General features: G+C 44.9%; 1 protein-coding gene across 2 annotated transcripts in view; it reads left to right on the top strand.

The window, feature by feature from the left end:
- Nucleotides 1–27060, top strand: part of TBL1X (transducin beta like 1 X-linked) — a 238961-nt gene that overhangs the window by 146272 nt on the left and 65629 nt on the right. For both annotated transcript variants that reach the window (XM_049872301.1, XM_049872300.1), the window contains exons 3-4: nt 8122–8199; nt 18249–18356. In XM_049872301.1, coding sequence (XP_049728258.1) covers nt 18299–18356 — 58 coding nt within the window. In that variant the 5' untranslated portion in view covers nt 8122–8199; nt 18249–18298. The remainder of the gene's footprint in view (nt 1–8121; nt 8200–18248; nt 18357–27060) is intronic.

The raw sequence follows: 27060 nt of genomic DNA, 5'->3' as shown, positions 1-27060 counted from the left end.
TTCAGCTGAAACTTGTCCACCATGGGCGACCCTCCTAGTATGTGAAATACTAGTGGTATGTTGTTGTTAGGTACTATTGAGTCGGTTCTGTCTCATAGCAGTCTGACGTACAACAGAACGAAACATTGCCTGGTCGTATACCATCCTCACAAGTGTTGTTATGCTTGAGCTCATTGTTGCAGCTACCGTGTCAGTCCATCTCACCGAGGGTCTTCGTCTTTATCGCTAACCTGCTACTTTACCAAGCATGATGTCCTTCTGTAGGGACTGATTACTCCTGATAACATGTCCAAAGTACATGAGACAAAGCCTCACCATCCTTGCTTCTAAGGAACACTCTGGCTGTACTTCTTCCAAGACAGATATGTTCGTTCTTTTGGTAATGGTAGTCCACAATATATTCAGTATTCTTTGCCAATGCCATAATTCAGAGGTGTCAGCTCTTCAGTCTTCCTCATTCATTGCCCAGCTTTCGTGGCATAGCTTCCAGCATTACAGCAACATGCAGTCCACCTCAGTACGACTAACTGACAGACCAAAACCAAACCAAACCAAACCCACTGCTGTCAAGTTGATTCCGACTCATAGCGACCCTATAGGACAGAGTAGCACTGACCCATAGAGTTTCCAAGGAGCGCCTGGTGGATCTGCCAACTTTCTGGTTGGCGGTCATAACACTTAACCACTACGCCACCAGGGTTTCCAGCTGACAGATGGTGGCTCTTCCAAGGACCTGCACATGGCTCATCAAGTTGTCTGCTTAATTAAGTACATCTTCTAAATGCTGCTTGATCACCTTTTCACATTTATCACCAGGCCTAGCTGCAGAAGGCCCCAGGGACATGCACTCTGTAGGAGAGGCATCGTGTAAACCGCCCCCCCCCCCCAAGTTCTGAGGCACATCCATTTCAGACATGTTTCCTTTCCTGTTTGTAATTCCAAAATGGGGCTCTCTTTCGCGACTTTTAAGGAACTGTGTATTCCCACCAGATAGGAAAGCAATCTCAGTGTAATGGCGGAATCAAAGAAGACTTCTCAAAATTTTCTCACTTTTTTAATACAGTTTTTTGGGGACAAGATTGGTACAAAACTAAGAGGCACAATTTTCTATTTTTAATCTGTGATATTTCTATGAAGGCATGTAAATGTCATACTTGGAACGCTAGGATGTTTTCAACATTTTTTTGCAAGAAGCTTTTCTTAGCAACAAGCGCCTTCTGTGACTTGTAAAAAGTTATACGCAGACAACGGGAAGTCGAAAGTAGTATCCATTTCCTTTGGTAACTTCTCTCATTTTCATGGCATCTTCAAAATATCATCTACGGGGTAATATATGAATTCAGAATATTAATAAATGAGTGTTTAATTTGTTATCAGAAATATCACCCCCGGAGCCTTTTAATAATACACACCCAGCAGTACTACCAAAAACCAAGTTGCCTTCAAGGCAACCCCATGTGTCAGATAGAACTGTGCTCTATAGGGCTTTCAGTGGGTGATTTTTTGGAAGTAGATTGCCAGGCTTTTCTTCTGGGTGGGCTCAAATCTCCGACCTTTTGGTCAGCAGCCTAGCACATTAACTGTTTGCTTCACTCAAGGACTCCGTCGCTGGCGATAGTCACAGAAAACGAGACCTGATAAAACATTGCACACTCTTAAAGAGCATTGCCCACTTTAAAGTAAGGTTTTACAGCCGTTTACGTGAGTCGTAGCTGCTGCTCGTGATTTGCTAAGCTTCTTGCACCTGAGGTACAACCATTGTTGTTGGTACTCAGCTGTCATGTGGGTTCCAGCTCCTGGCCACCCAATGTGTGCAGGGTAGAACGGCTCCAGAGGGTTTTCAAGGCTATGACCTTTCAGAAGCAGATCACCAGGCCTTACTTCCGAGGCGCCTCTGGGAGTGGGTTTCCGGTTCCGACCTTTCTGTTAGCAGTCCAGTGCTTCAGCATTAGCTCCACCCTGGAAGTCCATCCAAGGAAGCATTTAAATCTTGATGGCAGGATCAACCAATAAAGATTAAGCAGGAGTTACAGTGCCTAGGAATTGTGTGGGTCTTATTCCCAAAGAACTGATTGAATTCCATGGGTCAAAATGAAATTCCTTTTCCACAGTTTCCTCTCCGCTGCTGTCATGGATTGAATTGTATACCTCCAAAATATGTGTCAGCTTAGTTAGGCCGTGATTCCAGGTATTGTGCACCATTTTGTCATTTCATAAGATTTTCCTATGTGTGGTAAATCCTGTCACTATGATGGATTAACGGCAGTTATATTGATGAGATATACAAGATTAGATAATGTGTTAAGCCAGTCTCTTCTGAGATATAAAAGAGAGAAGCGAGCAGGGAGACTGGGGGACCTCATACAACCAAGAAAGCAGTGTTGGGAATAGAGCGCATCCTTTGGACCCAGGGTTCCTGCGCAGAGAAGCTCCTAATCCGGGGGAAAATTGCTGACAGGGACCTCCCTTCAGAGCCGACAGAGAGAAAGAGAGCACCTTCCTCTGGAGCTGACACCCTGAATTTGGGCTTGTAGCCTACTTGACTGTGACAGAATGTTTTCCTTTGTTAAAGCTTTCCACTTAGGGTATTTCTGTTACAGCAGCACTAGGTGACTAAGACAGGTGGTCCCATGGTGAGAGAAGTAACCTCCTTGGCCTCGGTGAATGTGGCCTCCTCATTTGTGAGGTGAGATATTTGGTGTCAGTCTAAGATGATGATTCTGGAATTTTACATAGCAGGGAAGATACCCATGGGAGTGAAATGCAGCCGCTGGGATGGAGCATTTTCACCCTAAGATGTCTCAGACACAGCAGTTGTTCTTGGTTGCCATCGAGTCAGCTATGACTCACGGCGACCCGTGTACAACTGAATGAAATGTCACCTGGCCCTGCGCCATCTCATGAGCCTTGGAACACTAGTTAGAGCTTCACTTTCTGAATTGTTTTTGTTAATCTAGTGTTTCATCGGCAGAGAGAGATTTTAAATCTCATAAATTCAGATAACTGTTGCTGGTGCTGGGAGCCATCGAGTTAATTCTGACTTGTAGTGACGCCACGTGACAGAGTAGAACTGCCCCACGGGGTTTTCTAGGCTGTAATCTTCAAGGGAACAGACTGCCAGGTCTTTCTGCCTCATAACAGCTGGGTGAGTTTGAACTGCAGACCTTCCGATGAGCAGTCAAGCACTTAATCACCAGGGCTCCTTAGAATATTAAAGGTTACCAAAACCAAGCCCGTTGCTGTCGAGTTATTTCCAGCTCATAGAGAACTGCCAGCCTTTCAGTTAGCAGCCAAGCGCTTTAACCACTGTACCCCCAGGGCTCCTATTAAAGTTTAGCCCTTAGGAATTTGTATACAGAATAGGGTCTTATCATTGAGTAAACAATACAAAACATTTTTGTCTGTGTCATAAATACAACTTAAAAAGGGGAGAATTCCCTTAGCGTTCTTTTTTAGGTATGGGACCACCTCTTTACAACAATGACGGAAAGTCACCCATACAAATAAAGAGTATTCCAAAAGTGACCTTTTTTCCAAGGTGAGATGATAAGAGATAGGGGAGTAATGAATGCATTATGACTCTTCACCTCAAAGTACCTCTTTTCATAGTTTGACGAGTAAAGAGAGTAATGAAGGTACTGGCCTGATTTTCATTCCCAGTGGATCTCGGTAATCTAGAACTGCCCTACTTCTTGACACTGTTCTTATATTAAAAGTAACATTTATTTTTATAAGTCATTACCATCTCGGCACACTTACATTCATTTTAGAGTTCAAGCTTCCCAAACCTAAAAAAAACCGATGCATTGCTTGTATATTTCTGTGAGAGAACAGTCTTCTAACAAGAAAACCTTAATTTATCCCTTGATGGCTCTGTGTTCTGGAAGACGCCAAAAATAACTCCAGTAAAATCCTTCTGAATTCCAGTATCTGTCTGAAAATGTTACATTTCATTCTGAGACTTTGCAATAAAAATAAGGCAGACGTGAAGGAATGAGTTAGGTAGAGAGATTCTTGAAATCCAATATGGTAAGTGTGGTGGACACGTAGATGGTACGTGACTCATTCTCAAATTCATTCATCACACTAACATTTGTTAAACCGATACGCTATGTGTCGAGCCTAGAGATAAATGAGTATTTATGGTGGAACCAGATCACGGTCTTCCTCCTTGCCAATCAAACCAAAATTTGTTGCCGTCAAATTGATTCTGACTCATGGTGACCTCATGTGTTACAGAGTTGAACTGCCCCATAGGGTTTTCTTGGCCGTAATCTTAATGGTAGCAGATCGCCTGGCCTTTCTTCTGTGGTACCGTGGGGTGGTTCAAATTACGAGGAACCTTTTCTTCTTGCTTTGTTGTTCCTAGGTGCCATCAAGCTGGTTCCAACTCATAGCAACTGTATGCACAGCAGAATAAAACACTGCCGGGTCCTGTGCCATCCTCACCATCGTTGCTATGTTTGAGCCCATTTTTGCAGCCGCTGTGTCCATCCGTCTCGTTGTGGGTCTTCTTGGTCCTAGGGCAGAAGAAGTATAATCATGATTATGGGCGCATCACAGAGGGAATCTCAGGGTACAGGGTGAAAGAGAAAGGAAGGTTGGGAAAGGGGTCATTCCCCCAGTTATTCTGTATTCTTGTTAGGGGATAGATTAAGCATCAAGAATACTGTGCGCAACGGAGAATGTATTTCTTTCTCATGTGATGGCCAGGGGCTGACAGTGGTCCACGAAGGGTAGGCAACGAACCCCCAAGGTCTTCAGGGAATCCAGGTTCCTTTCATCTTGATCTGGCATTCCCAGGGGCTGCAACTGGCTCTCGGCATCGTGTCCGCTCAGTGTTTAAAAGACAAGAGCCAGAGTCACTGCCCACTTTGTACACACACCATCAGCAAGAACTTCCTAGCGGACCACCTGGAAGCTTGGTTTGCTTACGTAGCTAAAAGGTAAACGGATTGGGGGAGCGTATTTGTTGTTGGCCCTCAACTCGTGATGACCCCACGCACAACAGAATGAAACCCTGCCCAGTCCCGTGCCATCCCCATGATCAGTTGCAGATCTGATTGTTGTGGTTCATAGGGTTTTCGTTGGCTGATTTTCAGAAGTAGATTGCCAGGCCTTTCTTCCTAGTCTGTCTTGGTCTGCAGGCCTCCACTGGCAGGTGGGTTGTACTGCACATGAAGTGCATCGGGCAGGAGTCGCACCTGGGTCTTGTACATGGGAGGCAAGAATTCTACCCAAATTAGCGGTTTCTAAATAATACGTAGTAGATTCGTAGTGTTTTAGTTCTTTTAAAATACGCCTGTGGCGCCACAAGCTCTATTCTAAGCCACTTTCTAGGGAAAAGGAAGTATAAACTAGGTTGTACATCAGCTCAGAGACTGTCTCCAAAGGTTTTTAAACCTGCTGTGCAGAATGACTACCTGTATACGTGTACGCCAAGCCATGCCATGCCAAAGTCGGATGCTAGCCAGAAAATTCCAGTGCTTTTGTATTTACCAAGTCTCAGCATTTACTTTTAAGGGCAGGGGGGTGGGGGGAATAAACAAATAAATCTTTGTCTTTGTTAAAATCATTTGCATTTCACAGAAATATTTTGGAATGTGTAAAATTTCTTGCCACCGCTTTTTATTGATAATAGTTCTGCCTGGGTACTAATAATGGGAAAACCAGTAGTTTTCCAGGTATTGGTTTAGGAAGATCCAATTTCTGATTTTAATTTATTGTTTCTAGCAGGACACTCATTAGTTTTGGCATGTTTCATATTCAGAATAATGTTATCAGCCAGTCATCTTTCCCAGTTTTTGAGTTGATCACCCACAATGATACGAGGATTTCACTTACCAAGTGTGGCAACGTATATAAATGAATCTCCCATTTCAAGATTCTCATTTGTGAGTTACCATCTGTTTTGGACCAAAGAATATGAATTTGATTTTAAAGCTTTTTCTTGAACAGCTTGTAATAAGAGCTGTTTGTATATTAATTACTTACTGAATTATTATGGGTTTTAATGTTTTCGTTTACAGGCAATTTGGGGCTTATTGTAGTGACATCTGTTCATATTTTGATACTTGACGGTATTTAGCAATATCATCATAAGGCTGTTTTCCCCCCTGGTAATTTACCACCTAATCCTGAAAACAGTAATTGGCTTTGGTTTCAGCTTCATATAAAGAGTATTTTCCTGATTCGTCTTCACTGCAGAATTGTTTTAAATAAAATAATTATGTTTTTTTCATTTTATAAGGAAAAATCAATATTTCCTTGTGCCTGCTACACTCTAAAAAAAACTCTGTTGCCCTTTAATTTCTGTTCAGAATTGTAGATGGATTTTGTTTAAATCTCATTATTTAGTCCTACTTTTCTTCAGTGTTAGAGGTGGGGAGTGGGAAAGGCGTGGTTATTACTTTTATCTTGTATATCCTTATTTTTTTTTTTAAATGTTCAGTAGTGAAACGTAAAGGCCTTTGGGCTGCCTGTAGAAATCCTTGTAATCTCTTTTCTTTAAGCAGCCAAGCTATAAACATAGCCCAGCGGGAACCATCTACTGGAATCTTCTTAACACACTTCACGTGGTCCCGTATAAATTCTCTAATGAGAAGCACCCTCACTCAGTGTTTGCCCTGTGATTAGAGTCATGTTAAAGCCGGCACCCTGTTTCTATCACTTAAGACTGTTGAATAAGACTTTAGAGAAAGTGGTGGGCTCTTAACTTTGGTTTGTAGATGATAGTGGATCATTTAAACCCTCTGGGAGGCTGGGTTCATTGACAACCAGAGAAATTTTTAAAAGGAGGAAGGTAAACATCGTTAAGGAATTCCTGGTTGACTGATGGGAGTTTGTAGTGACTAAAGAATGAAAAACACGTTTTTTTCATTGCTTAGAGGGTCCTGAGTGTCTGTTGTGTTTTTACCAAAAAAAAAAAAAAAAAAGTTTTAATGATATATGGACATAAATTGTTCCAGAATCAATGTAAACAGAGAACTCCTGTGAAATAGAAACATGAGAACAATAACTGATTGAAAAGTTGAGACATATTGGTCAGCACATCTGTTTTTATTGTAGGAGAGCCAAAGACAAAGAGATCCTAAGGTTTTTGTATCTTGAAAAACACTGCGTATATGAGGATAAATATATACACACAAATTGGAATGTCGTTGTCACTGTAAATTTTAGCTCAATTGATGTATAAAGTTTCTCTAAAACGTTTTCTGCTCCTGAGGGTATATACAGTTTAATTTATCAAGTCTGCTGCATAAGACACAGTCCCTGAGGTATACATACCTGGCGCGGGCATTGACTTATCATTAAATCCTATCGTTAATTGTTGTCGAGTTGGCTCTGATGCATGGTGACCTTATGTATGATGGAACAAAGTGTCGCCAAGTCCTGCACCATCTTCACGATTGTTGGTATGCTTCAGTCCATTGTTGTGGCATCTGTGTCCGTCCATCTCATCATTAAGGGTTTCCCTCATTTTCGATGACCCTTTACTAAACATGATGTCGTTTTCTAGCCATTGGTCTTTCCTGATGACATTTCCTGAAGCCGAAGTCTTGCCATCCTAACTTCTAAGAAGCATTCTGGTTGTCTTTCTTATAAGACTGATTTAGGAATCCATGGTGTATTCAATAAGCTCATTGCCGTCGAGCCAATTCCGACTCACAGCGACCCTATAGGACAGAGTAGAACTGCCCCATAGGGCTTCCAAGGAGCAGCTGGCAGATTCAAACTGCTGACCTTTTGGTTAGCAGCTGAGCTCTTAACCACTGCACCACCAGGGCTCCAGGGCTCCAATATAGTCAATAGCAGTAGCAAAATCTGAGCTAATATTAATTTTATCTATTCTGAGACTCAGAGTTTCCTCATGTGTAAATGATACCTGCCTGGCAGTTTTCATGTCTTTTTTTAACTTTGCAAACAAAACCTCCCCTTCCCCCACAGTCTGTGTATGAAGAAGACTAAGATGAAAATTATGAACCAGTAAAATATGTTATGTTAGACTTGGGATGCAACAGAAAAGCAATGCTGTTGATTTTCAAAGAAAAAAACAAAAGAGTGGGAGGGTTAAGAGATGAAGATTTTTAAGTTAAAAAAAATCTCCCCGTTTCTCACTAGGAAGGTGCTTTGCGGTTTATGTGATCGGATGCTGGAAAGTTCGTTGTCCAAAGGTCTACACATGAAGTCACCATAAAGGTAAGCCGTCTCTCCTTACTTGGGATCGTTATCGTTTCATCTGAACTCTGGTTGAAAAGTAGACCTGCGTTTCGCCAAAACCAAACACCTTCTGCTTTAAACTTATTTTGTTCAGGAGGACGTTGTATGTCATTCTCCCTGCTGAATTGAAAGGTAGTAGACAGAGCACGGGAGCCCTGGTGGCACGGTGGTTAAGTGCTCAGCTGCTTACCGAAAGGTTGGTGGTTGAACTCACCAGCTGCTCCTTGGAAGAAAGATACGGCAGTCTGCTTCTGTAAAGATTACAGCCTTGGAAACCCCACGGGTCAGTTCTCCTCTGTCCTGTAGGGTTGCTATGAGTCGAAATTGACTTGACAGCAATAAGATGGGTTAATGGGTTGTTGTTGTTGTTGTTAGGTGCCATCAAGTCAGTTCTGACTCATAGCGACCCTGTGTACTACAGAAGGAAACACTGCCCAGTCCTGTGCCATCCTCAAAATTGTTGTTATGTTTGAGCCCATTGTTTCGGTTACCGTGTCAGTCCATCTCGTTGAGGGTCTTCCTCTTTTCTGCTGACCCTGTACTCTGCCAAGCATGATGTCCTTCTCCAGGGGCTGATCCGTCCTAATAACATGTCCAAAGTATGTGAGATATAGTCTGGCCATCCTTGCTTCTAAGGAGCATTCTGGTTGTACTTCTTCCAAGACAGGTTTGTTCTTTTTTGGCAGTCCATGGTATATTCAATATTCTTTGCCCACACAATTCAAAGGCATCAATTCTTCTTCGGTCTTCCTTATTCATTGTCCAGCTTTCACATGCGTATGATGCGACTGAAAATACCATAGCTTGGGTCAGGCGCACCTGAGTCTTCAAGGTGACATCTTTGCTTTTCAGCACTTTTAAAGAGGTCTTTTGCAGCTATTCATAAGGTTTTCACTGGCAAATTCTTTTCAGAAGTAGACTGCGGGGTCCTTCTTCCTAGTCTTAGTCTGGAAGCTCAGCTGAAACCTGTCACCCATGGGTGACCCTGCTGGTATCTGAATACCGGTGGCATAGCTTCCAGCATCACAGCAACACGCAAGCCCCCACAGTACGACAAACTGACAGACACGTTGGGGGATGGTTTAGATAGAGCATAATTAAATCGTGATGAGTTGTGGAGTCAATTCTGACTACCAGTTGGGCTTTTACTAGCCTTGTATGAATTTTCGATACTGAACAATCTGTTGTCAGTTTTTCTGGGTCTTACCAGGAGAAGATGCCACATTCTAAAATCAATCTTCCTTGTCAACACTGAGAATTAAAATTAACCTGAGAAGTTAATTCTAACTGGACACCTGAGTATAGATTTTATTTGGCTCCCCTACCTAAATTCTGTGCTTTATTAGTTTTCTTAATATGATTTGTGTCTGTCTGCAAGTTGATGTGCCAGTTAACCTTGAGACACATTAGAAAAAACTTACACATTGCCATTTGTAGATCTAATGAGACGATGCTGATGATAGCCGACCAGACAGTTGCATGTATAACTGGCGTCAAAAGTTGAAGCCCACATCCGTAGCTAAGACTGATGTGTACCCAACCCCCCAGCCCCCCCCACCCGCCAAAAAAAAAAAACCAAACCCATTGCTGTCAAGTTGATTCCGACTCATAGCAACCCTATAGGACAGAGTAGAGCTGCCCCATAGGGTTTCCAAGGAGCGGCTGGTAGATTTGAACAGCCAACCTTTTGGTTAGCAGTCTAAGCTCTTAAGTGCTGTGTCACCAGGGCTCCTTAATTGAAACTACTATGCTTAAAAGAAAGCCTTGGAAGGAAAAGCTGCATAAGATTACATAGCACGTGGGATGCTGTTGTGTGCCATGGAGTCGATTCCGACCCATGTGACAGTAGAACTGCCCCATAGGGTTTCCTTGGCTGTAATCTTGATGGAAGCAGACTGCCACATCTTTCTCCCGTGGAGCAGCTGTTGGATTCAAACTGCCAGCCTTTGGGTTAACTGCCAAGTACTTCACCACCACGCCACCAGAACGCCTTAAAAACAGCTATGGACCATATGTAAATGAATGAATGTGGCAGAGTGTTAATAAAACTTGACCTATAGATGCTGGAGTCCAGATTTCATGTAATTTTCATGGGTCATGAAATTGTACTCTTCCTTTTGTTTTGCTTTCAGCCATTAAAAGTGAACAAACCATTCTTAGCTTGCAAGTAGCGGGATTTGGCCCATGGACCACATTTTGCTGACCCCAACCTAGAGGATCACAACTGTTTTATTTCCACCTCTTCCAACTGCAACCTTTTCAGTTGGAGGCCACCCGGAGCTCCAAGCCCCGAGAGGTCTGCAGTGTGGTTAAGTCACAGCCCAGGTTGTGGTTACTTCGCAAAGGCATTGCAAATGTTCCAGCAGCCACGGCTTTTCCACAGGACATTTGAGGTCCTTTCTGTGGTGTAACTCAGAGGGGCCCTGGATCTGTGCCCCTGCCCTAAGTCAGTGGTTCTTGCCCCAGGGCCATTCCCTCTTCCCCCCTCAGGGGACACTTGGCAGTGTCTGAGGACATTTTGGATCCCTGGTGGCCCAATAGTTAAGAGCTAGACTGCTAACCAAACGATTGGCCGTTCAAATCCACCAGGTGCTCCTTGGAAACTCTGTGGGACAGTTCTATTCTGTCCTGTAGGGTCACTATGAGTCAGAATGGACTCGACGGCAGTCTACTTCTGTAAAGATTACAGCCTAGGAAACCCTATGGGACAGTTCTACTCTGGCCTATGGGGTTGCTATAAGTTCGCAATGGACTCGATGGCAACAGGTTTGGTTTCTTTTGGTTTGGTGGCCACTCAGAATATCTCTGGGATTAACCTGTTAAAAAAAAATCCATTGCAGAAGTCAAACACAACTGGACTAAACTAAAAGCTAAGAAGTTTCCTGGATACAACCAAACACTTTGAGGGACAGAGTAGCAGGGGCAGGGGTCTGGGGACCATGGTTTTGGGGGACATCAACATCAATTGGCGTAACAAAGTTTATCAAGAAAATGTTTTGCATCCCACTTTGGTGAGTGGCATCTGGGGCCTTAAAAGCTAGCGAGTGGCCATCTAAGATACATTAATTGGTCCCAGCCCACCTGCAGCAAAGGAGAATGAGGAACACCAAAGACACAAGGAAAATATGAGCCCAGGAGACAGGGCCACATAAACCAGAGACTCTTTATCAGCCTGAGACCAGAAGAACTAGATGGTGCCCGGCTACCACCAGTGACAGCCCTGACAGGGAACACAACAGAGTCCCTGACGGAGCAGGAGAAAAGTGGGGTACAGAACTCAAATTCTAATAAAAAGACCAGAGTTACTGGTCTGACCGACACTGGAAGCATTCCTGAAAGGCATGGTCCCCAGACTCTCTGTGAACCCAGAACTAAAACCATCCCCAAAGCCAACTCTTCAGACAAAGGTTAGACTGGACAATAAGACATAAAATGATATTTGTGAGGAGTGTGCTTCTTAGTTCAAGTAGATACACGAGACTAAATGGGCAGCTCCTGTCCGGAGGTGAGATGGGAAGGCAGAAGAGGACAGGAGCTGGTTGAATGGACATGGGAAATCCAGGGTGGAAAGGAGGAGTGTGCTCTCCATTACAGCAAGAGCAGCTAGGGTCACGTAACTAAATGAAATTAACTAGGTGTATATACATTTTTGTATGAGAAACTAACTTGAGCTGTAAACTGTAACCTAAAGCACAATAAAATTAAAAAAAAAAAAAATTGCTGTCAAGTTGATTCCGACTCTTAGTGACCCTGTAGGACAGAGTTGAAATGCCCTGTAGGGTTTCCAAGGAGCAGCTGGTGGATTCGAACAGCCAGACTTTTGGTTAGTAGCTGAGCTCTTAACCACTGTGCTACCAGGGCTCCCATGGGTTAAGACCCTCCAATCCAGCCACGGCTCTCAGGCTAAACATCTATGTGCAATAGAATCTTCTAAACCTAAGGTCCCAAGTGGCTTACTGCTACTGCCTTTATTTTATTTTGTATTTAAACATTTCCAGTCTCGTGGGTATGGAAATGTCAGGTGCTGCGCAATTACTATAGAGCTTTGCTGGCAAACATGAGGGTACTTTGCCATCAAACACTAGGTTTCGGACTGCTTTTTGTTTTTTGCTTTTATTTGGTGGTAAAAATATATGTAACAAAACCTTTGCCAAGTGGACGGTTTTTACACGTCCAGTGAAACCTGTGAGAGGCGAAACTCGACGGGACTGCCTGCCTTGTTTTTCCGGGTCTCGAAAATTTTCTGCCTTTAACAGGGTGCATGCAATCTTACTACTTTTCTAGGGCTCGTTTTAGTGGGAAATATTTGAGTTCCCCTTCTCTGACAGGTGTCTGCCTTACCCCGGTTCTGGCTTTGCAGAATTTACTGTACGATGCAGTAACATTGATGCCATTGGTCATATTGTGCGACCATCCCCACTGGTCTTTGCCTAATTATTCCACCCACAGTAACAGAAACTCAGAGCCCCTAAGCAATCAACGCCCTTGTGCTTTGGTGAATAACTGGCTGGGGCCTTCATCCAAGCAGAAGGGCAGCTGGGGGGCGGGGGGAGGGCAGAAAGAACCCTTTTTGAAGGCCGTAACCAGGTGGGGGCCATTTTAATTCCCTGAAGAGTGGCTTTCTTTTTCTAACCCAAGCCCCTGGCCTCCCACCCCTGCGGCCTCATTTCCTCCTTAGGAGCTCAGAGTCGCTCTCAGGCTGGTTATTCCTGAAGGCCCTGCCAGGTTTGCGTTACGTTTTAATGACTGTGGCAGCAATTCATGTTTCTGATAGAAAACTTGGAAACTGCAGAAGGAATCTGTACATACCCAGAGATGAGTCCGGCCTCAGCCCGCCGCTAGAGACGGGCACGTAAACAGTTTGGAGGCTGTCTTCTGCACGTGTGTGTGTGTGTGCGCCACACAAAACTTAGCGTCATGCACCTTCCATCTGGAAACCTTTTTTTTCCCCACACTTACCACCGTATCGAGCATTTTTTGCTCTGTCAGGGAACATCCTTTTAGTGACTGCGTTGTGTTGTGCTGGTTTATTCTCATATTTTAAATGTCAGTGCCTCTGCCTGGCATTTGAACTCTGATAAGGAAAAGAAAGCATTTCCTCAAATATATTTACAAGCAGGTCACCAAGCCTTTCTTCCAAGGTGCTGCTGGGTGGGTTTGAACCACCAGCCTTGTGGTTAGCAGCTGAGGGCTTAGCTGTTTGCGCCACCCCAGGACTTCAGACCATTTGACTCCAAATAAATAAATACAACTGTAAAATCGGTGAAAATCTTTTCCCTTTTGGAAATGTTTTTAAGCTGTAAATATACCCATATGATGATGTTGTTAGGTGCCGTCAGGTCAATTTAGATTCATAGCGACCCCCTGTGACAGGGTACTGCTGCATAGGGTTTCCTAGGTGGTAATCTTTATGGGAGAAGATTGCCAGGTCTTTCTCCTGCAGAACCTGTGGGTGGGTGGGTTTGAACCGTCAATCTTCCTATAACAGTCAAGTGTTTAACCAGGATATAATGAGTTGATACTTTCATGTATTTACCCCAGCTTTTTTCTATGTATATTGGGGACGGACTATAAGAGCATGTTTGCCTTCTTTTTGTTTTGTCATGGTTTTTTTTTTTTTTTCCCCTGTTTGGGATGCTACCCTAAGCATCTGCCCATTACACAGCTTTGAAAGTTTTCGCTTACACCTTAAGATTACATAGGGCTTCGTGTCAGGCAGCAGAGCTTTAAGTCCTGGCTCCCCCAGGATTTAAGTGGGTTATCTTTTCTACACCTGCATTTTGGAACCTGTAAAATGGTGATAGTAAGAGCAGTGGACGTGTTCATGATGATTAAGTGACATAAGTCATACACTACTACCCCTCATACCTGGAATCCAAGCCTTGCGATACGCTGTACTCTATTTAAAACCATTTGAGTTCCCCACATGTATTGGAACTGTGGTTTTGGCAAAGAATATTGAATATACTACGAGCTGACAAAAGAATGAACAAATCAAGCCTAGGAGAAATACAACCAGAATGCTCCTTAGAAGCGAGGCTGGGGAGACTTTGGCTCTCTTGCTGTGGACGTGTCATCAGGAAAGGCCAGTCGCTAGAGAAGGACATCATGGTTGGTAAGTTGGAGAGCCAGCAAAAATGAGGGAAACCCTCAATGAGATGGATTGGCACAGTGGCCACAAAAAAAGGACTGAAACAGGGACATGGTGCAGGACCAGACAATGTTTCTTTCTGTGATAACATGAGGTCGCTGTGAATCAGAGCTGACTTGACGGCAATTAACAGCAACAGCGTGTGTTTACCATAGTTTGTTTAATTGTGCTGTCATAGGACGGTAGCATATTTCAAGAGCTAATATTGGCTTAATTAAAATCACGTAGCAGGAAGACAGCTGCAAAAGATAAAAACGTCCCCCAAATAGGCTGGTTTTCCAACAGATTTTAGCAAAGGTCCATTCTGATCGAATATGTAAATGTTAAAATGTTCGTCTTCAGCTGGCTGCTGACTGTAAAATAAAGTAAGCCCAGTTCCGTGTCTTGATGGAGAAAAGCGTTCTGGACGAAGACCGTGGGCAAGCAGGAGCTGGTGCGTGTAAGCCAGCCAAGGGTGTGTTCACTTCCGGAAGAAACGCAGAGAGAAAAAGAAGAGTGCCTTTTGTGATCCCCTCATTTCCAGCTGACCTTCCAGCTGCCGTGGCACACAACCCCCCGTCTGCGTGGAAACAAGTGGCACACAACCCCCCGTCTGCGTGGAAACAAGTCCCCAACACCTAAGCCTCTCCCAAATGCTTTAAGCGATGGATTGTTCCAGCACAAATGCCAACAAGCTGATAGCAGAAATGGGAAAGGAGGCAAACCTTCTTAGACTCCTTAAGAGACAGAGGACCGCTTTCAAAAACCTCAAAAGTCTTTTGGTAATAGGGCACCTTATTAAACGAGAACTCTTTCCCTCAAACGATGTCACAGTTACATTATATTTTCCTCCCTAAATTTGGGAGCAGAGCGCTCCCCTTTTAATGTATGCTTAATAGTTTACTGTTTCAAAACTTGGCTCTCCTCCTATTGGGTGGTGGTGGTGTTAGGTGCCATCAGGTTAATTTTCACTCATGACGACCCTAAGTGATAGAGTAGAACTGCCCCATAGGGTTTTCTAAGCTGTCATCTTCAAGGAAAACAGCTTGCCAGGCCTTTGTCCTGTGGGACTGCTGGGTGGGTTCAAACCATCCTACCTTTGGCTTGGCGGCCATAGTGCTTAACACCTGCATCACCAAGGCTCCTTCCTCCCGTAGTAAGAGACGTCTTCCCCCTGTCTGTTGACTCCCAGTACAAACTCAAAGTGCTTGTGTGACTCTTATCTTTTAAGATAATTAGCCACTAAGATGTTTGTTGTTTGCTTTTGGGTGGAAGGCACTGCTCTCTCTTCCCAGAGAAGCGATAGCCTATTAAATAAGTTTGTACTAAAGAAAGTGAAACTCTTAGCCCATGTTTTGTGAAGGGAACTGTGAATGGGTACGAGCTTTTGTGGCTTTGCAATTCAATTGTAAAAAGAAGAAACACTAGATCATTTTCACTTCAGTTCCTGGGTGGCTGTAATCCCAAATTGTTATTTATATTGAAATCCTCATCTTTCTCGAGGAAAATACAGAAACGCCAGCAGCCGGCGCTCGCTTTTTCGTCTCCTTCGTTAAGCAGCACAATGAGACACTGTTTAGGCTATAACTCCTCCGTGGAAGGGCTGGCGGGGGAAGGCGGTGTTTCCTTTCCGTGCGCTCACAACTCCAGAGACACCAAACCAGCCTCGCTGAGGGTGTCTCTCCTCACGACTGGGGCCGGAAAGAAAATAAACAGAATCGTACTAATTAAAGCCCCCTTTTCCCCTTCTGCTCGTGCCAGGGAGGACCTGTCAGTGCCGAGAGAGTGCCCTTTTATTCCTAAACAGGAGAGGTCGGAAGGCATCCACCGGCCCTCTCAGAACTCGGAGGCTGCTCCGGGGCACCCAGTCAGGAGTGAGAAGCAGAGCGGTGTCTCCCAGCACGCTCCTTGGCACACCTCTGCTCGCAGGTCTGTCTTCTGCTGGCTGACAAGAGCCACCTACACGTCTGAAATCCCGGATTAAGCGTTCTGAGGAAGCGAGCCCTGCACCGGGCTCTGGTGGGTGTGTGTCCCCAGACTCTGTCATGAGGCCTCTCAGATGGCTCTGGGAGGATTTTCAGAGTTGGCTGGATGAGAGAAGGAGCTAACATAGACTGGGTATTGAGTCTGCGCCCAGCCTCGCTGTGAGGACCTACAGCCTCCCCCTCATACCAGGCCGCTTGCCGTCAAGTTGACTTTGACTGTGTGACCCTGTGTGTCACAGTAGAACTATACTCTGTAGGGTTTTCAGTGGCTAGAGTTTTGGAAGTAGACGATCGGGCCTTTTCTTCAGAGGCGCCTCTGAGTAGATTCAAACTGCCAACCTTTTGGGTTAGCAGCACAGCGCCGTAGCCATTTGCACCACCCAGGGACTCCGGAAACATCCCTCAGACCCAACTGTTGGTAGTTGGTGTTGAGTCAATTCCAACTCATGGAAAAAAACCACGTGTGTGAGAGTAGAACTGTGCTCTCTAGGGTTTTCAGTGATGGATTTTTCAGAAGTAGATCACCAGACCTTTATTCCAACATACCTCTGGGTAGACTTGAACCTCCAGCATTTAGGTTAGCAGCCAAGCATGGTAACTGTTGGCACCCTGGGGACTCCAGACCCCGAGGCCCCATAATTCTCACCCCCCCCCCAAGTTTTCACCAGCCTTGTAGGTATCAGAAGTCGTAGGCGCAGTGATGCGGTGCGTTTTGTTGGCCAATATGGGCAACGTGGATTCTGTCTGCCTCCTGTGCGTCTTCATCCACGCTGGGGGTGTGTGTCTGTGTGTGTGTCTGTGTGTCTGTGTGTGTCTGTGTCTGTGTGTTTAATCTAATTATAAAATTTGTATATAATTACACAGTTACAAAATCTGAAATTAGATGTTATTTGCCTTCGTATATGTAACATCTCGTGTATTATTTTCTTCAATCATCTCAAAAATGAAGTAAAAAATTTATGATTTGATATAGATAATAAAAATTTTATTCGTAAATTCAGTGAAAAAATTTGTGTGGATATAACCAAAAACCAAACCTGCTGCTGTCGAGTCAATTCTGACTCATGGCAACCCTACAGGACAGAGTAGAACTGCCACATAGAGTTTCCAAGGAGCACCTGGTAAATTCGAAGTGCCGACATTTTGGTTAGCAGCCATAGCTCTTAACCACTACACCACCAGGGTTTCCATATATGTATGTACTTACGTATGTATGTACGCACTGTTTCAAAACTCTTTACAGAAAGGAGGTGATGTTAACACATGCAACTACCGAGCTCCTCAGCGACGTCTCTTCTCAGCTGGCTGTGTAGGTCCTATCAGAGTGGCCACTATAGCTTCATCATTTAAATCCAGAACCCTTTGTGAAAGGCAAGGCAATGAATCATTTCTTAGGACCACAGGCTTGATGTGGACCATGTGGTCACCCTACTCGGGGGTGCTGACATGACTGGTCTGCTTAGACGTCTTCTCTAGCAGTTGGCACAACCGCTGAGCGTCTAACCTGCCACCTCTGTGGTCGTGCACTTAGCAGTCCCATTCGTCCTCATTGTCAAGTACATGGTGAATCCCGTGGACACGGGAGCTTCCCAAGTAAAAAGCCACTTGTGCGTTTTCATTCTCTTGTGCCCGAATTTGGCTTCACGACTGTGGTTTATACCTTACTATATCCTGGCCTTATAAAATACACCAGGTCTCCTTTTTTGGGATATATTTAACCTTGAGAGTATGTATAATTGTAAAATTTTTATATAATTACACAATATATCTCGAATCAAACATTATTTACCTTCATGTATATAACAGTCTATCTATTGTTCTCTTCAGTTGTTTCAAAATGAATGTAGTAAAAACATACATACATACGTGCATTGTTTCACAACCTTTTCCTGTTTTCTCTCCCCTTCCCACAGAGGGTGGCTCCTGCTTCGTAAAGACCTCATCGCCGTCAGGTGAGGCTAAGATGAGCATAACCAGTGACGAGGTGAACTTTTTGGTGTATCGGTACCTCCAGGAGTCAGGTAGGTGGCTCGCTTTTGTCAGCAGGAGGTTTATCTTCAACGTACCACGTGCAGACGCTCACCCGTTGGCCAAAAAGCAGGCTGTAGCAAAAGAGGAGCTGAAAATTTTTAATTTTATTTTGTTGCTTTCGTTGAAAGTATCCACAGTAGAACATAGACCAATTCAACAAGTTTCTACGTGTACGGTTCAGTAACATTGATTATATTCTTCAAGTTGTGCAGCCCTTCTCACCCTCCTTTTCTGAGTTGTTCCTCCCCCATTAACATAAACTCAGTGCCCCCCAAGGTTCTAGACTAACATTTGGAGCTGATAGTCCTTAAAAGAGCACAATGCTCAAGGCAGAGATTCTTTACTAATTAAGCTAAACTGTTGTTTCGTTGGAGCCCTGGTGATACGGTGGTTAAGAGCTACGGCTGCTAACCAAAAGGTCCGGCAGCTCACATCTACAGGCCACTCTTTGGAAACCATTTGAGGTAGTTCTGCTCTGTCCTGTGGGGTCACTATGAGTTGGGATCAACTTGACAGCAACGGGTTTGATTTTGGTTTGGTTATTTTTTGGTTTAAAGAAGACTTAAAGGGAAATTTTTGGTTTCAGGTTTAAAGATTATCTCAGGGCAGTAGTTTTGGGATTTCATCCATCCTCCATGGCTCCCAAAAGTCTGGATCCCATGAGAATTTGAAATTCTGTTTTTTGCATTTTCCCCCTTTTGATCAGGGCTCTTATATAGAATCTTTGATCAAAAGGTTCTGTAACAGTAGCTGGCATCATCCAGTTCTTCTGGTCTCATGACAAGAACAGTCTTATTAAGACTGTTGGAAGGGAGGAGAGAAGGTTCTAGGCCATCCTATCCTGGGAATGGGATGCAGGGGGATATTTTTTCCTCCCATGACATCTTTGTTCAGATGAAATCAGATTGAAGTTAGCCTCATGACGGAGGCGGAAAAGGGTGAATGCCTCTAAAAACGGCGTGGGTGCGGTATCTGACCTCTGCAACCTCACAAGGAGGAAGGAGAACCAAAACTAACAGCCCAAGGTTGATTCCTATGAGGCGGGGTCAGACATGCCTCCTCTCTCTGCCATCTTTATAATTCTGACACCAACCATCCCCTACCCAGCACTCTCTACTTTTCTGCTGGGTTCTGTAATTCATTGCAGTGGCCACACAGAACTCACGGACCATACTTACAATTACGGAGTTATTCGGGAAGTAACAGTTTACAATTCAAGCTCAGGAACCCTCAGGATACAGTTCTTCCATCTGGACAGCCTCTTCCCAGCCATGCTTGTAGGCACGCCTCTCCCTGTCCCTCAGTTTCTGCCCAGAGGCACTCAGCTTTCTCTCTGTGTGGGCCTGGAAGCCCAGCGCACCGTCTTCTGCTGCTGAGTCTCTGCTGCTGGGTTTCTCCTTCCTTGGTGGCGGTGGTGGGGTCCACCTCCCTGCTCTGGAATTGGCTCTTTTAAGGCAAAACTGACCAATCCCCTTGGTGGGCCACAATCACCCTATCACACGGTAACCTGGGTGGGAGTTACAAGACCATGGCTAGAAAGCCGACACACACAAGTAATTAACCCACTGCAATGCTGCTGTGAGCTCTTGGCCTGGGTCAGAGGGCAGGCGTTTGTGGGCTAGTGTATATACGTGAACCTCTTAGACTTAGTACCAGTGAGTGGATTTATCTGCGCCTGGCGCTGATCAAGCTCCCAGCTCCCATCCCTCATAAATGAACCGTAGGAGATTTTCTAAAGCCCAGGGATATTTCTGGTTTCTTATAGCAATGTGGATTATGACCAGGCGGATTAGGTTAGGGCGAGTTGTTAAAGGGCCAGACAAGCACGTGTTTCTTATTGACGCGTGGACCTTGCGTGTGACAGCACCATTTGGGGGCCGCAGGGCCTGGCTTTGACACTGACCAGGGACTTCCAGGAATAAGCCTCATGACATAGCTGAGACTTGGCTCCCTCGTAGGATACCGGGGTTTCCCCAAGCAGTGGACCCTGAATGCAGTTTAGGGAATCGCTTGTGGGATGCTTTTTTAAAATGCTTAACAAACTTAGATGTCTTTTTTTTAAAAAAAAAAAAATTAATTTCTAAAATGGAAAACGGGTTTTTTTTTAATTATGTTAAATATATATGTAACAAAACATTTGCCATTTCAACAATTTTTACATGTACAATTCCAGTGATATTCCTCACAGTCATCCTGCTGTACAACCGTCATCACTATCCATTTCCAGATTTTGTCGTCACCCCTCACAGAAGCTCAGTGTCCCCTAAGCAGCGACCCGCCTTCCCCTTCCCTCCCGCCCACTCCTGTAACCACTGATGAACTCCCTTCATTACACACTTGTCTTTTCTCGGTATTTTATATAACTGGGATCATACAATATATGTCCTTTCGTGACTGACTTAAGTCACTCAGTATCCTGTTTTCAAGGTTCATTCATGTTGCAGCATGTATCAGGACGTATCATGTTGCAGCATGTATCGTATGTCATTTCTCTTTATGGCTGAATAATATTACATTGTGTGTACCGTATTTTTATGCAAATAACGCACACCTTCTGCATTTGTTTGCCAGCCGCCCCTCACCACCCCCCGCCCGCTGAGGTATTTTGGTAAGCGCACTATGCTAATTTTTTTTTTTTAAAGCAACATGAAAGAGGATTGGCATGGTAGAGCTTGTGAGAGTGCCTCAAGGGGGGAAGGCACGGCCAGACAGTGCAGAAGGTATTCATTATTTGCGTGAAAATACGATATGTACCATGCTTTGTTTACCCATTCATCTATTGATGGACACTTGGGTTGCTTCCACCTTTTGGCTGTCATGAATAGTGCTGCAGCGAACGTTGTTCGTTTGCGTTCCTGCTTTCGTTTCTTTGGGGTATAGAGCTAGAAGTGGAATTCCAGGGTCGTTGGGTAGTCGTATGTTCAGTTTTCTGAGGAACCACCAAACTTTTCCATATTGGCTGCACCATTTTACAGTCCCAACGGCCATGGGTGAGGGTTCTGATTGCTCCACATCCTTGTCAACACTTGTTATTTTCAGTTTTTTTACTCACAGCCATCTTAGTAGGTGTGATCAAATGGAAAACTTTAATATCTTAATATACATACAAAATGGCATTATGGGAAAAAAATCCTTGTTTCCACCCACTTTAAGAAATGAACCGTTTCCAAAGCAGTGGGGACCCCCCCTGTGTTTGACACCCTGGTAGCATCTCCTCAGCACTAATTACCCTCCTGGATTTGGTGTTTATTAGCCCCTTGGGTTTACATGTGGAGTGCAGTGAGTCCTTTTATGTGGCCTTTTGCCTTGGTGCTTTGGAAAAACAGCTTGAGACATTTTTCCCCTAAGCTCTGAGGGGTTAGTTTTGCCCTAGTTTTCTACCCCAGAGGGTTTGTTAGTTTTGTCCAGGTTGATTGCCATCTTCTGGGTAAGCTGTAAACTACTTGGTTTGATACTTCCTGCTTGGCTCTGGGCTGCAGCCTGCCCGGTGATTGGTATATGCCTTGCAGAGATTGGTCAATAGACTACACAAATGAAGTAACTTTAGCCTACTATGCAAATGAAGTGTGTGTGGCCTATCGAGAGGGAATCGGTCAGTTTGTGGCCCCACCAGAAGCAGCCATGTCTTGAAATTGACAAGTGGTTGTGTATACATATGCAGCTGTCCCCACAGAGATTTTTAGAGACAGGAAGAAGAAGGCAAAAGAGAGTGAAGAAGAGGCAGAGAGAGAGGAGGCAAGGAACCTTCTAAAAGAGCTGTAAGAGACAGGTCAAGGGCTGTAACACTGAAGACAGCAAAAGGCCTAGAAGGGACCCAGCAACGATAGGCTCAGAAGGAGTCCAGTGTCAGAGCTGCTGGTGACAGACGTCAGAGGAGCCTGTCCTCAGAGGGCTGAGAGGAGGCCTGTCCTGAGGGGGCTGAGAGGAGACCTGCGTGGGCAAGAGAAGGGCCTGCATGCTTGCGTGGCCGAGAGGAACTGGCAAAGCTATCCTGCACTGAAGAAGGGAGACTTGGCGGACGTGCGTCCTGGTCCCGATCCCAAGTTGTAGCCTGTTCATCCTGCTCTCGACTTGTACCCTGTTACTTCCTTAATAAACCAGTTAACTCTTGAGTATGGTCCGTGAGTTCTCTGTGGCCATTGCAACGAATTATTGAACCCAGCCAAGAAGTAGAGAGTGCCGTGGGAGGGATGGCTGGTGTCAGAATTGGTAAAAAGGTTGGAGAGTGGAGCTATGTCTGACATCCACCTCATGGAAATCACCTGTAGGCTGATCGTGATCTTGGTGGCCATTATCCCCCCACCAAAGTTAACAGGTTCTGACCAGACCACTACTGTTGACCCTACTCCCACCGTTTTACAGCATGTATCCAATTTTCAGATGTAACCCTAAGCAATATGAACTATTGTTTTTGTGTGTCTCTAAGGTTTTCAAACGTGGTATCATGGTATGTCTATTCTGCATCTTCTGTTTGGGGAAGGAAAACCAATTTCCAGGCCCCACTTCCCAGATAACTCTTTCAGTAAGTTAGAGGGGACCTCGTCTGAGGTACGGGGACCAGAGATCTTAGAACAGCGAAAGGAGCAGGCGCTGGAGCCAGAGGACAGCCCAGGCTCTGGTCCCTGAACCCCTCGTTGACCCCGTCTAAGCCTCAGTTTCCTTGCATAAATGGTCACCTGGGCGGTGTAGTGGTTAAGAGCTATGGCTGCTAACCAAGAGGTCAGCAGTTCGAATCCATCAGGTGTTCCTTGGAAATTCTATGGGGCAGTTCTACTCTGTCCTATAGGGTCGCTATCAGTCAGAATCAACTCAACGGCAGTGGGGTTTTTTTTTTTTTTTTTTTGGTGGATAAGAGCGGTGAGGTCCAGAGAGCGCTTAGCCCTGGGCTGTGCACACTGTCAACAAACAGCTCTCGCTGCTGAAGCCTGGCACCTGTCACTTGAGTCCCAGCGAGAGGTATCTGTGGAAGGCGCATGTTGTTTCTACCAGTGTACTGATTGGACGTCATGGGAACCTTGTATGTCGTTGTTACTCGCTGTCAAATTGATTCCAACTCCTGGCAGCCCCATGTGTGTCAGAGTAGACTGCTCCAAGGAGGAGCAGATTGCCAGGCTTGTCTTCCGAGGCACCTCTTGGGTGGATTCAAACCACCAGCCTTTCGGTTAGTAATAAGTGCTCAACCGCTTGTGCCACCCAGGAACTCGTAGAACGTAGGATAAGTAACCTGTTGCCATCAAGTTGATTCCAACTCAAAGCGACCCTATAAAACAGAGTAGAACTGCTTCCAAGGAGCAGCTGGTAGATTCAAACTGCTGACCTTTTGATAGTAGCCAAGCTCTTAACCACAGTGCCACCAAGGCTTTGTAGTACACATAATGTATAGAACAAATATAGGCAATATATGTATATTATATACAGTGTTGTATATAAAAACGTGAACTACCTCACCAGTGTAAATCAGGGAAATAAAACCCACCCTCACGTTAACCTCAGAACATAGGGCATCACCCAAAATGCAAGTTATTTTCCTATCACAGAATCAATGAGTTCTGAGATGTTTGCAAACGAAAATTCCATACAGAAAACCCTGCTTCCCTGTCGACTGTCAGCATCGAATTCTGGAGTCTTTTTCCTAGAAACATCTCCACACAAAGATTATGATGAAATCAAAGTTAATATAGTCAGAATGTGTGAACAAGTTACAAATTGAAATAGTCACCGCTCTATCTGTGAACGTGGAGGTAGCTAAACCAGTGGCTGGGGAATCGACACTGACTCCTGGAGACCCCATGCGTGTCAGAGCAGACCTGTACTCTGTCGGGTTTTCAGTGGCTGATTTTTCAGAAGCAGATTGCCAGGGCTTTTTTCTGAGGTGCCTCTGGGTAGACTCGAACCTCCAGCCTTAGCAGCCGAATATTTAACTGCTTGCACCAACCAGGGACTCCTTTCAGGCTAACTAAAGGGTGTGGAGAGGAAAACTTCTCTGTGACACAAATCAAGGGCCCCCAGGTCCTAGGGCAAGAGCTTTGCTGGCCTCTTTGAATAAACCCAGTAGGTCCATCCCTTTCAGAGAGGTTGGACTTCCTTATTGAGTTGTTTGTGTACATTTGTTTCTTGTTTGCAAAGCTTCTGTAACCAGGCAGCTGAGAAGAAGAGGTGGGATACAGCAACGGGTAGAATTTTATACATGTGAACTTTATATAACATGTGTTGCATTCCTTTTCCCATTGGCCAGAATTGTTAAAGTAAAATCCCCCACATTGAGTTGGAATTTAAGAAAGATGTCATTGTACTTTCACCTAACCATTCTGTGCCTTCTGGAAGTGATTGGAGTACCTATGCAAGGACATATTCAAAGGGAAAAGGGAGGGAGGAAAAAAAGAAAGACGTCTAATGGTTAAATAAGGTTGCTATGTGAAACAAGTGGTTTGCAATTGGCTGCTAACCTAAAAGTTGGTGGTTCGAACCCACCCAGCACCACCGTGGAAGAAAGGCCTGGCAAACTTTCCGAGAGGATTACAGCCAAGGGAACCCTACGGAGCAGTTCTACTCTGTAACATATGGGTCACCATGTGTGACGTGACAACAACAGATTTGGGGTCTTATGGTTCAGTGTTCATTTTGAGACTGTTTTTCATGTTTATCTCCAACTTTAAAGTTTTAGTTGAGCAAATAATTGACTAAGCTCCCAGCCGGTCCAAAGGGTACCTTCTTCTCAACTTGTTAATATTCCCTTTCTACCCTAAAAAGAAGCCTTTCCTCTTGACCTTCCTCCTCCCTCAGGCATCCGTGCTGTCTCTCACCATCAAACTCATGAAAAATAACTTCTGCATTCTGATAAATGATTCACTTCTCACCTCTTCCCACCTGGCTTTTTCCACTGCATCCAATGACCTGGTCCAAGAATAACTTCATGGATGCGAATCAGCATAAAGCCAATTCCCAAAAGGCGGATATCAGTCTTCTCCCCACATTCCAACTTCTCCATCATTTCTGATGCCAGCCACCCAAATGGCACTCTCTCTCTCTGTCCCTAACCACCTGGGGCTAGGGCAGACCTGACAAGTTACATAGACACTGTCCTTGGGTTCATTAACTTGCTAGAACAACTCACAGAAGTCCCAGAAGATATTATACTTACAACTGCTGATTTTACTATAGTGAACGGATATACATCAGGACCCTCATAAGGCAGAGCTACACTGGTGGAACATCTGGGAGAGCCCCCAACAGAGAGCTGCTGTCTCAGAAAGGGTACATTGCCCTCCCTTCACCAACCAGTAAGCTCCCTGAATCTTAGGGCTCCAGGCTTTTATTGACCAATTCTGCACAATAGGATAAATCATGTCTCCTGGAGCTAGTTGATATCAGCCTCCCAGGTGAATCTTTTCTGGTCTGGCCAGCCCCCACTCGCCAGCACCCCACTGTGGTGCAGCCTGGAAGTCCCACACTAAGACCACCCAATTATGCCAAGGGTTATTTCTCCAGGGCCAAGGACAAAGGCCGTGTTAGCATAAAATTAGGCCTTTTATCCCACACCCATCATCAGTTGTCATGCAGCCTCGCTGTGTGGTAGAAAGTGGGGTTGAGGGAGAAGTTGGATGGGAGGTGATCTTACAGGGAGGTTGTGACAGCTGGCTCCCTGGGAGATCTGTTCTCTGCCTCACCCACCAGGGATGGACTCAGAACGTGCTACCGCACCTTCACATGTGCAGTGGGGAGCCAGTTCCCTGGAGCTGAGGTGTGGAGGGAACTCTGCTCCCCTGCTCTGTAGCCGACGGACTCCTTCCCTGGTCACCCCTGTTGTATCCCCACCAACTTCTTCTTCATCCCATCCTCCAAATGTTGGTTGTATCACTTAGGATGCTTTAGGCTGCAAGTAAGAGACTTCTCAACAGAGCATTAATCATCACAGATAGCAAGGAGCCAGGAGACAGTGGCCTCCCTTCCTTGCTTCTGAATCTAGCAAGGGACGTCAAGTCCATTTCTCATTCAGTATGAAGAGGGAACCCTAGCGAGTGGCTCCCTACAAACCTATTGTTGTTGAGTCGATTTTGGCTCATGGTGACCTTGTAGGACAGAATGGAACTGCCTCACGGGCTTCCAACACTGTAAACTTTATACAGAAGAAGACTGCCACATTTTTCTCCCACGGAACAGCTGGTGAGTTTGAACTGCCCACCTTTCCATTAGCATAAGCGTGTTTTATATTTCCTCTGGGGTGTTATTGCCAGGTTCACATTTTTGTTGTTGTTAGGTGTTGTTGAGTCATCTCCAACTCATGGGAACCTTATGTATGACAGAAAGGAACGTTGCTTGGTCCTGCGCCATCCTAATGGTCATTGCTGTGCTTGAGCCCATCATTGCAGCCACTGTATCGATCCATCTCATTGAGGACCTTCCTCTTTTTCACTGACCCTCTACTTTACTCAGCATGGTATTCTTCTCCAGGGACTGGTCCCTCTTGATAACTCGTCCAGAGTACGTGAGACTAAGCCTCACCATCCTTACTTCTGAGGAGCACTCTGGCTGTACTTTCTCCAAGACATACTCGTTTGTTCCTTTGGCAGCCCATGGTATGTTCATTGTTCTTCGCCAACACCAAAATTTAAATGCATCAGTTCTTCCTTGGTCTTCCTTTTGCATGCATGGGAGGTGATGAAAAGATATTTTTAGCAGATAGTAAATCGTTCC

This window comes from Elephas maximus, chromosome X (assembly GCF_024166365.1).
Source record: "Elephas maximus indicus isolate mEleMax1 chromosome X, mEleMax1 primary haplotype, whole genome shotgun sequence".
NCBI classification, from domain to species: Eukaryota; Metazoa; Chordata; class Mammalia; order Proboscidea; family Elephantidae; genus Elephas; species Elephas maximus.
This window is presented reverse-complemented; position numbering and strand designations above follow the sequence as displayed.